Raw genomic sequence first — 11,408 nt, forward strand, 5'->3', positions numbered from 1 at the left:
CTTGGACTGGCTCTCCTGGCCTCCTCCCACCCCTCCCCCACCCAAACACCACCTCAAAACAGGCCTCCTAGAGGATCATGCCTAATAGTTCTCTGAGAGAGTCAGTCAGCTCATCTGAAGTCCAGGGTCCTTACTCTGCTGCTCTCCTTCCTTCCCCTCAGCATCGTGAACACAATCATCCCATCATTGCTACTGCCGCCCAAGTCACCATCCCCTTCTACATTCTTCACCAGTTCTTCCCTTTTTATGAGCAGCAAGTCAAGAAAAAGCATTGCCCCCAGTTGACTTCTCCAACACTTGCACCAGGTATTTGTCCACAACACTAAAAAACACACAACAACTAACTTCCTGGATTGCCTGTGCACTACTGCAATACCTTCCCACTAGATGTCAAGGTGACTCAAGTCCCCCATGAGAACTAGGACCCATGATCCAGAAATTTCCGCTAGCTGTTTGGAAACAGAAGAGAAAAAAAGAATACTTTATCATCCTGGTCTGGTAGTTTATAGCAGGCACCTACCACAAAAACCCCCTTCTTGCTCTCCCCTCTGACCTTAACCCAGAAAGTTTCAAAAGACCTATTTCAAGTTTCCTATTGGAAATCTGAACAATCATACAGTTTTTACATAAAGTACAGCTGTTCTCCCCCACCTGTCCTTCCTGAACAGCATGCATCCATCCATGACTGTATGCCAGTCATATGAACTATCCTACTAAGTCTGTTATTTCAATCATGTCAGTTTCATGACTGTGCGAGGACTTAATTCTTCCTGCTCGTTTCCCAGGCTCCGTGCATTCACAGAGAGCCCAGAGTTCACTAGAACATTGCCCTAGTTTCTAAGGAAGAATGAGGCCTCACCTGTTGCCCTTATCTACTGAACACAGCAAAGATGCCAGTTAATTATGACCGAGTGCAGGAGCCATTACTAGGGACCTACTGAGATCACAGGAGGAGGAGTCAGTGATGCAGCGGCACTTTTAAGCCTTGCTCTTCTCAAAACACACGCCCTCCCTTCCCTGCACTCCAAGTCAAAGGCAAAAACCATGGGATTAATTGCCTCTGCTACTCAGCAGTGCAGCCCCCCCCCCCCCCAGCATGGCAAACAGCAAAATTAAGGGTGCCACCAACTTCTGCTACAATTGAACTATTACCAAAATATGAAAATCTGCTTTAACACCATTTAGATTGGCTTGGTTGGTTTAAAGAAAAATTATATATAAAATTAGACCAGCTGATACAGAAAGTCAAGCAGTCAACTGTGTTTATCAACTTGGTCTAACAGCAAGCATTTCAGGCAGAGCAGATCACTAGATTACATGAAGCCTGAAAAAAGTATGCAGTCAAAGTCACAAATAGTTTAAGAGTTTTACATCAGAAAAGCAATAAGATGATATTTCCAATATCCCTTTGAAGGAGTTTTGTTCGTTTGTTTTTGTTAAATACTGCTGCCTGAAGCTTTTTTCAGCCTAACAAGGAAAAACAAAAAATTAATGCAAGACCTCAAATACGTATTACCCTGCATCTTGCAATGCAGGCATCCTTTCAGAGCTCAGAAGCTTAACTTGTAGACTTAAAAAGCCAACATACAATATTTACTATATAAAAGAACCCAGATCTTTCATATATGGGTCATTTGCAACCTGCTTCATGTACACCGTCTGGCCAAATTAGGGATGACTCTCAGCTGTTTGCAGCAGCTTTTACTTCAAGAGGTCACCACTTTTCTATTCATCTGAAATTCATCAGCAGTCCCAAGCAGCTAATAAAAAAAAGCAGATCAGTGCCCTTAAGAAGCCACAGCAAAATAGCTGGAGCACTTAAACTCTCACTTTGTAGTTTTAGGTTCCTCAACCCCACCCCTATCCTTCTACTCATGAAGTTACCTGGGTTTGCTCACTTCCAGAAGCGTAACCCAACTACATGTCAGTTCAGTAGATGGTCTGCTCAAAATGAAGCAAGGTTAAAAAAAAAGATGTGAACATTCCAAATCAAAATGTTCTTTTAAAAGCATGTGGAAACGGCAAACTATACTCTTTGTGAACATAGTCAACACCTCATTTAAAAAAAACAAAAAAAAACAAAACAAAACAAAAACAAAAACAAAAAAAAAACCACACACACTTGACAGTTGCCACTGAACAGAGGAAAATTTTGCAGGTCTCAACAAATTGTAAAAAAATTCAAGCTTCAGTTAAATTGTTCCTCCTAAGTCTTCAAATACAACAACATATTTAAAAAAGGTACAGAACACATTTTCTTACTTGCATTAAAACTGAATCAGTCTAGTCCTATTTTAACTGGGGGTTTTTTTTAGAAAAAGAAAAAAAAGTTTAGCTCAGTGGAATTTAAGATCACAGAAGGAAAAAAATCTTGAGTGCTTAAGTGCTAACAGAGAATCAAGTTTGTATGAAAAAAGTCACAGCAGAGTAGGCAGTCACCAACATCAAGCAATTAGATATACATCTAGCACAGCCAATGGCTTTCCCTACCCATTTGCTTGTTACTTTTTCTACTTGCCTAGACAGTGGGGTAATTTTAGATTTTCAGCTACTCCAACATCCAAGTTTTGATACTCTTACCAGAAGGCCCTGCCTTGTCAGTCTGGCATTTAAAAGAAAAATGAGCAAGTACAACAAATTTTGGTGAGGAGTGAAGACGCTACCCAATTTCAAAAAAAGTCTGATAGATGTAGATGCTGGTAAACTAGCAGAGAAGGTACTGCCGCTGTTTTCTTGCTTCTGACTATTCTCCTTGTTGAACATCTAAAAAACACAAAACTTCATCTGTGCTGGCATTCAAAGTAGCTATGAGATTGCAATACTTCAAAATGGCAAGATTAAGTCATTTGTGTCAAACAAAAAGCCATGTAAATTGATACTTCCCTATTCTGTCAAAAATGGAGAAAAAGATGTTCTGGATGTTACCGACCCTGCAGTACTTGGAGAAAAGGATCTTGTTTTTTTCTTTCACTATGAGAAATCTGGACCAATTACAGGAATACCATGCTGACCTGTTTATTCACACAACTACCTTAAGGCAATAATTTAGTTTGAACATTGAGACTATCCTGATCTAGCACCAATATGACAATAAGAATATTAACTGGGTCCCCAGAATAAGCAAGATTAAAGAGCCCATACTAGAATAAAACTGCTAAAGCAGACTGAGTTTTCTTTAAAAGAAAAGCCTGGCAACAACTCAAATTCCCTCTTCTAGTACAGAGAACACTCAGTATCTGCTAAGAACTTCCAGAAAAATCTCCTACTTAAAAGTATTTCCTGAAGCTATATGCACAAAGTATATGGACATGAAACCAGTTTAGGGGGGGAAAAAAAAGTTAAGAAAAGTTCTGCTCACCTGTTCTGCTGAAAGGAAGAAACAAATATGCACCTACCACAGGCCTCGGTTCTCAAGAGAATATGTAAAGTTTGTTACTATCTTGACTAATAAAAGTGTAACCCACAATCTGCATTGGTGGCAGCCAATACAGAAGAGAGTCAGTCATTTTGCACTGTATAGCTAGTAGTTTGTCTTCTCTAAAAGCAATGCAAAAACTGACATTAAAATCAATTAGTTTGTGTTTATTCGGACAGTTTAATATATCTGCAACTAGTGACTAATAAGAACACAACTTTTGGATTACTCTTACTTTTTAAGTATTATCTCAGAGGCACCTTTGCTGAATATCCGGAAGCTGCCATCAGAGTTTTTTAATACGGTACTCATCGATTTTCTAACAGAGTTGAACGTGTATACTTTGTACAGTGCCTCTTCTGGTATCTCGTTTCTTACATCCTGATAATCCCGTTTTAAATCCAAAAGCCATCCCAACAAGGCACATTCAGTTTTATTACCGACATGACGTGGTAGGCCACCTTCTCTCTCAGGAGGCTGTAAAAAAGAAAGTATATACAACTTTTAGGAGGAATTGTTTCAGTTTGCAAAGCACAGTCCTCCAATAATCAAACTGAAAGAAGGGCCAGCAGTAAACTTACTCCCCATCTTTCCTCACCATCCAGTTACATGTTCTTGAATAATTCAAATTTGAGAGCAAGTCATATTCCATAGGGACAAAAAACCTAGAAGCCAGAGGCCCAACATCAAGGACTGTACATCCTGTTTGACCACCTTAGCACAGGGTCAAGAACTTCAACAACAGTTTATTATTCAGTAAAGGTATGATTCAATATTTGTAATGGTATTTATTATCCAATTTAGTTCAAAATTTGTTTTACCTTCTTCCCAACCACAATCTTACTATGCCTTTCTTCTGCCAATTTAAAGCCCGCTCCTACAAGGTGTCCTCCCCATAAAAAGGTGCTTCTAGACTGATTATTTGGGAATCTTCTCTTAGGGAATGAATTTAGAAGTCCCATCATAAAGCTGTTTTCCAAACCTTGACCTAGTTAGTATTTTAAAGCCCTTTTTTGTTTTTCTAGTATTTTTTGAACTGATATTTCAAGTGGATTCAGTGTTGAATTCCATTACTAGTCTCATTGAGCATAAGCCCTTCATTCACACTAACAAAAAATATTGGAGAAGCACTAGTCTGCCTTCTTCAGCACTGTGAATAAGCTTTTACACTATGATTCTTAAATACTTTCTTGAATCACTGCTTTACGTCTGGGCTGTAAATGGGAACCAACAAAATGGAGCCCAAGGTCTTGCATTCAGCTGTATTCAAGACATGAACATTATTCCAACTCCTTTAGGAAAGAAACCATGCCTTCCTTTGTAAGTGAGGGAAACCAGAGATTTGTACCATTGCATCAACATGTCAAATTTTTAACCAGTTGTATGTCTGCTATTCACCAACACCAATATTAAGTGTTGTTGAGAAAAAGATCACTTCGAAATCCCATGAGGTATAGAGTCAGTATATGAGGAATTCATCTCCCTGTAACCACTTAAATGCAAAAGTTTTAATTTTTTCTTAAGACTATTTCTTAAAACATTTTCCAACTCAGACTTGAGTGTTGTAAAAAAAAGTGAATGAAGTATACAAGACTGGTTTTAAAATTTTAGAGCTGCTCTCAAAAGATTAAGGCAATGCCTCTAGTAGTTTAGAGAATATCATTTACTTCTTGTAGTATGACATCTGGCTAAAAAGTCTCTCAGAGCCTCTGACAACTGTCAAAATCAGAGCACTTTAAAATACAGCATTTTTTTTTTAAATGAGGTACATACAGCATCCATAACTTAGTTTTCTACATCAATGTAGAAAATGTTAACTTATAAGCGCCTGAATCATTCATACAAGACAAACTTGTACATTGTAGAACAATGTATATTGCTTCAAGTTGAGGACCAAGTGTGCTCACTTAATATTTCTCTTGCATCAGTTATCATTTACGTCTAAAAACGTTTTAAAAAGTTCTTCCTACACATACGAAGTTTGCAGCATACTTCTAGATGGCCTTAATTCAGGAGCGGAGTTTAACATCGGAATACTGATGCAACAACTCAAGTAATTACTACAATAGTCAAGAAAGCTGTAAGTGCCATCAGACTTCAGTTCGTTGACTTGAGACAAATTCTATACAGTATTGTGTAAAATGAGTCAGACATCTGTATCCATCAGAACAAGCAGACTTAGGCAAAGCAAATATAGTACAGCATTTATTCATGGAGTTATGTAATAAATTATGCCCCACACTATAAAAAGCTTCAATTAAATAGTAAAACTATTAACCCTTAAATCCAGTATTAACACCTGGGAATAAAAATAAAGAGGCATTATTTGTACTTGCATTTTTCATTACATTCTAGTACACACTAAACTGCTCTCACATTTTTATATTGCAGTAGCACCCAAAATGCACTAGATTCTTTCCAAAACAGAGAAAGCCCCTAGCCTGTAAAAACCAAGATTCATGATGGTATCCAAGAATTAGCTTTTTATAAAAGAAGTTAAGCTTCCTGATGTTTCCGAAAGTCACCAAAATTATGCTAACTACAAAACTAATATTTGCATTTTAAAGTCTGACTTCACACTTACCAAATTGGGCATTAACATTACAGTAGACTCAAGGTACCCTAATTTCACTTCTTCATTGTATGAAAAGTAAGGAAGGTCTACTTACCAGTATTTTGGAAGTATAAGCACAATTAACAGAAATTCCTGTTACAAGATAAGCCATGGTGTTTTCAGGAATAGCTTCTGGTTCTGGAATTTTTTTATAATGTTTTTCATTGATGTAAGCCTGGACCACTGTCATTCTGTTCATGGTCAATGTTCCAGTTTTATCTGAGCAAATAGCTGTTGCGTTACCCATAGTTTCACAAGCATCCAAATGCCTCACCAAATTATTATCTTTCATCATTTTCTAAAAAGATAAGCAAATATGAACTAGCTGTTACTAAGCCTTTAATTTTCAGAAACTTTTCAGACTTGGGTGCTTATCTTTGGGCACCTTAATCCCCACCAACTTCATGATGTGGCTACCTGGCAGTTTCCAAATGTGATGCATGCACACTGTGCACAGATCAACTGCATTTTGAAAACCTTCACTAAACTAGTCTCCTGCAACTGTGCATCAAGACCATGCAGGTATAAAAACCCAGTCAGTGGGCTATATATTAGTAGATTATTAAACATGTTAACAGAGAGGTTCAGTCACTGCTTAACCAGCTGAAGCTAGCATCTAAAAAGATGCCATCCTGACCCAAGTGGTTCAGACATGAACTCTGTAGCATCTGAAAAAGTAAGTTATTGCCACCAAGCCCTATCTTCTGCCTGACTTTAGATTAAAAACCACCACTGTGATAGATTAGCCTAGTATACGGTCTGCTCAATATTCAATGGTTCCCAACTGAGAACCATTCCCATTCCAGTTAAGCTTAAAAAGTCTCCCACCTGATCTTGTAAACCCTACTTGTACTTAACAAGTATGGAGGTAAGGAGTTGTACACCACATTTTGCTTTAGCTGATATTATTTGCACTGCATCATTGGACAAGATCAGTGTTCCAGTTTTAAGACCTTACTTCTAACATGACATACTTATTTTGGGCACTTAAGTTGGAATTTAAACTCCAGTTCTTGGAAGATTCTGCAATATTGGACTTCCGGCCAAGGGTGCCTGAAACAAGTAGTGTAGTGTAAAAACCTGTCATTTGAGACAGTTTAAAAAAAAAAACACACACCAACAAAAAAACCAAGGTTGTCCTAACCTCCAAGGTGCAGTTGAGCAAGCCCACAAAAAATGGATTTGCAGCAGCCTTACTCTTATGTATTAACAGAAGTGCAAGGAAGCAGCATACAAAGCTGTTAACTGTTGCAGCCAATTTCAAACTAAAGTGTCCAGTCTAAAAGAACTGCCAGGAAGTTTGATATTTTGAAGCTGATCAGGAGTAGGACGCCCTGTGCCAAAATTGTAGGCTCTAGATATTCTGCAATATCAACTCAGATAGCAAAGGATTCAAATAAGATGCATCTTCAAACACTGAAGGATTATCCTGTAGCCATTTGACTAAATTTAGTTGTGGTTGTACAAGTGTGTCATGAAAGAGTTCAGTGGACAACTTGCCTAGCTCAGTTTATAAGAGCCTTGCATTATACAACACCTCTAAAAAATTAAATAGTGTAATTAAGCTATGTTATTTAAGTTACCAATAGTTGTAGTATTACTTAAGCATACTAAAGTATTACGCATTGAATATGATTTTATCTTGTACAAATCAGAGAACGCAATAGAGACATTTTGTTGCCAGCCTGCTGAAATCTACATTGCCCTGCCCCAAGACATTCATACGGTCAGGAATTTCAGGCCAGTTAGACACCAGGACCATATCCAGAAAAAAAGTGCAGAGGTGTGGTATGTGGCATCATAGACCTGTGTGCAGCGCTATAGACTGCACGTGTAGGTATAACATGGAGAGGGGGTGACCCCAGGAGATTCCAGGGTCAAAAAACCCCATGCCAAAAAATAAAGAGCAGGTTGGCACATGTGACAGTAGTGTATACAACCCAAAACCAGAACCTGGCTGGCTGGAGCCATGCTCTGGGTGCAAGCCAGGATCCCTGCTGCAGAAGTGCTGCAGATGCAGCTCCAAAAAGGCCCCCAGATAAGAGTGCTGGGGCCAACAGTTACTAGCCCCAGCCTCTCCTACCTCACCCAGAATAACCTGCTGCATACCAGAGCACATGGGGCATGGGCATTCCCTGGGGACAAGCAGCAACGTTACAAGGTGGGTTGCTGCTGCTACCTGTCCATAGGGAAACAGTATCCAAACTTGTGTGGACATGGCCCAGGTCTACAATGCTTCTCTGAAGCAAGCAGAAGGTTTTTCTCTTCTTTTTTTGCATTAATAATAATAATAAAAAGTTACCTACTGGGCACATTTCTAGCTGTTGCATTTCTACATGCCTGCCTTTATGCATGCTAGTGTTCCCCACCACACACCTACCTTTACAGAGTAAGCCAGGGATATAGTGACTGCAAGTGGAAGACCTTCTGGTACTGCCACCACCAGGACTGTAACTCCGATAATGAAGAACTTCACGAAGTACTGAATATAAATTGGTGTGCATTCAGCAAGCCAAGGTTGCTTCTTAATGCAGAAGGTATCAATTACAAAATACAATACAAGGATAATGACCGTGATTGCAGACATCAACAAACCTTTTGTTAAAAAAAAAAAAGAGAAGCAATTTTTTTAAAATAGAAAAAGCTGAAAGGCATTCTTGTTTACAGTACACATGCTTAAAATTAAAAATTTTCCTAAAATCCTAGTCTCAGTTTCCAAAAGAACATGCAAGAGGCAGTATTTAAAAATGAAAAAGATACAATTGTATGGTTAAGAAACTGAATAGGAAAAAGGTACATGGCTGATATAGTTAAACTACAATTCAAAAATACCATTTATGCATTCAGGAACAAAAGCTAGCTTTTCACATTTATAAGAAAAAGTTTAGTTAAGGCCATTATGCTGAACAACAAGATAACTTTAACATAGATTTAGGAACAGAAGACTAATTATCAGGACTAACTGGTAAAGGCAGATTGATCAGGTAATCTAATGGGGGAGTGGCTGAAGAACACTGGTTAGCACTTTCAGTGGACAGAAGGGAGTATGGCAATGATTGGACATTAGGAGCAAGACACTCATGTTTAACCTTCTATTTTGTGGAAGACTGTAGATACAGGTGTGAAAAGGGACTAATACTAGTGAGGTGACATGCAATTATGAAAGAGGATGGTCCTAAAATAAAGTAAAAAAAGGAACATGCAGGTATAGACACTAAAGAGGCTAACTGGCTAGCTGACAGCCTCAGGAAGTTCAGGTAAAATGTACAGAAATACTAATGTTTCATGTTCTAGGTATGTGCCCACAATATATTCCCCTGAAGAGTAAGGAATTCCAGTTCCTATCCCTACATTTCAGAAAACCAGCTACCATGAAAGTATGTTCTCCTCCAAAAACAAGCTTTTCGTAGGTTTGACCTTAGAAACAGCGGTACAGTAAAAAGCTGTTATCCGGCATCCCCCACGAACGGGGGGAATGCCAGATAACAAAATATGCCGGTTAACTGAGAGGCCCAGGCCACCACTTCTCCTGCCGTGTCTGGAGCATCCCTCCGCCCCTCCTGCGGGCCCTGTGGGACAGGGAGGCGGGTCCCGCACAGCCCATCATGCCCCTGGGCTGTGGGGGCTTAGAGAAACCGTAAGTGCCACAGTGGGCACTTGCCATTTTACTTTATCTTACAAGCTGGCATGCCAGTTAAGTGAGCATGCCAGCTTGTAAGATGCTGGATAACAGAACTTTAACTGTACTTGACTAGCATCAATTTGTTGAAGTAGTATTTTCAGCTACCTTCTATAGTTAAGTTACTTTAGAACGCACCAAATTTCTCCAGTGCACAGGAATGAAGTAATACCTGCTTTGCCAATCTGAACTGCCAGCTTAGTAAGTTTGCCTTGTAGAACTGATTTTTCTTTTTTTGGCAAATTAGCTCTCTTCTTGTCTTTCTCATCTCCGTCTCCACCATCTTCACTTTTCAAAGGTTGCATTTCCATGGCTGCACCATCTTGAGCTTTTGCTAGGTACAGAAATACAGAACATGGAAGTTTAAAAATCAGCAGTCTCACCAAGGTTACAAGGCAAAAGTCAGTAACCAATTGGAATGCAGCAAATACCTGTTTGACATGTTTTTAAACACATGTACTTATTTGAATTTATCTGGGTTTTGGCTACATTTGCCTAGAAATCCTTTGTTTAGCATCATGTATCAACTTGGTTTTTAAGCCATAATTTTCAAACACCCAAATTATTATTTTTAGTTTTGCAGGAATACATTTACCTTTGTTACGGTTCTCTAAAGCTCCGTCTTGTTTTTTACCTACAAGACAAAAAAATAAAAAGGTGTCTCTAGATACATATAAAAAGAATTAAAACATTCATGTTCCCCTCTCCCCGCCCCCAAGCTTTATATATTCCCCATACAATTTAGGTTTATTAGGGAAACTAACAAGTTGACAAGGACTAGCTTGTTTAAAAAAAAAAAAAAAAAAAGATGTTACTTGGGTACAGGGGAATTAGGTTATTCCTAGAAATGGAGATTTATAATTTAGTGTATTTTTGAAGTCTTCTCTTGCAGTACTACTGCAAAAAGCTGGCAAGGCAAAATGTCAAAGACTGAAGCTATAAGCAAGTGAGGGGCAGCTTTCATTTACTTCATTTTTTTTAAGTTAAGGCTGCCAGCATAACTAGACTGCAGATTCCAAAACCAGCATGTCTTACTGTAACAGCAGACTATGAAACTCCACAATTTTTGCATTTACTACTTCTCTAATCAAGGTTTATGGCAACTACTACATTTAAGAGTCTCTGAAAGATTCTGTATCATTCCAGACACGTAAAGGGATCAGTGAGATCTACTGAGAACAAGATGTATTGAGAGAAATCCAGTCTTTTAAACCCCAGCTTTTGAGAGCCCCCATAAGACAGGGTGACTATGTCTCAATTTGGCCAGAACAGTCCGATTCAGTAGGCCATCCTAGTGTCTCGGCCAGCGGGTAAGGATTGAAGCAAGAGTCCTGGACCGGTAAGGATTAGCCAAGGCATGGAGAGCGAGCTGCTGTGAAGTTGGGCTGCTTACATGTGCATGTCATCCCAGGGAGGGGTGGAGGGGATGGTGGTTAGGGGTGCTTGAACCCCTGCCCTGAGGACAACAAGGATCCCTCCCCCCTCTAGTTGCTGGCAGGTGCCCATTTGGGGGAGTGGGCAGCTCTGGGCTCTAACCTGGGACTGCAAGTGACAGTATCCTGAGCCAAGTGACAGTAGCCACCACAGCAGCAGCCACCTCACTGGCTGCACCTGCTGCCACATCAGGTACTTGCAAGCAGTTCCTGCACCAGATGGGCATGGGAACAGAGCTGTGCCTGACCATGATGCTTGGGGGGGGG

The 11,408-nt window shown here is 39.5% G+C and overlaps 1 protein-coding gene across 4 annotated transcripts in view; it reads right to left on the minus strand.

Annotated features, from left to right (window-relative positions):
• Positions 1–11,408, minus strand: part of ATP2B1 (ATPase plasma membrane Ca2+ transporting 1) — a 131,293-nt gene that overhangs the window by 36,691 nt on the left and 83,194 nt on the right. For all 4 annotated transcript variants that reach the window (XM_019514852.1, XM_019514850.1, XM_019514851.1 and 1 more), the window contains exons 7-11: positions 10,304–10,342; positions 9,881–10,042; positions 8,410–8,624; positions 6,085–6,327; positions 3,651–3,892 (exon numbers count right to left, since the gene is read on the minus strand). In XM_019514852.1, coding sequence (XP_019370397.1) covers positions 3,651–3,892; positions 6,085–6,327; positions 8,410–8,624; positions 9,881–10,042; positions 10,304–10,342 — 901 coding nt within the window. The remainder of the gene's footprint in view (positions 1–3,650; positions 3,893–6,084; positions 6,328–8,409; positions 8,625–9,880; positions 10,043–10,303; positions 10,343–11,408) is intronic.

Source organism: Gavialis gangeticus, unplaced genomic scaffold (genome assembly GCF_001723915.1).
Source record: "Gavialis gangeticus isolate Ggan-Ray unplaced genomic scaffold, GavGan_comp1, whole genome shotgun sequence".
In the NCBI taxonomy this organism is placed as follows: Eukaryota; Metazoa; Chordata; order Crocodylia; family Gavialidae; genus Gavialis; species Gavialis gangeticus.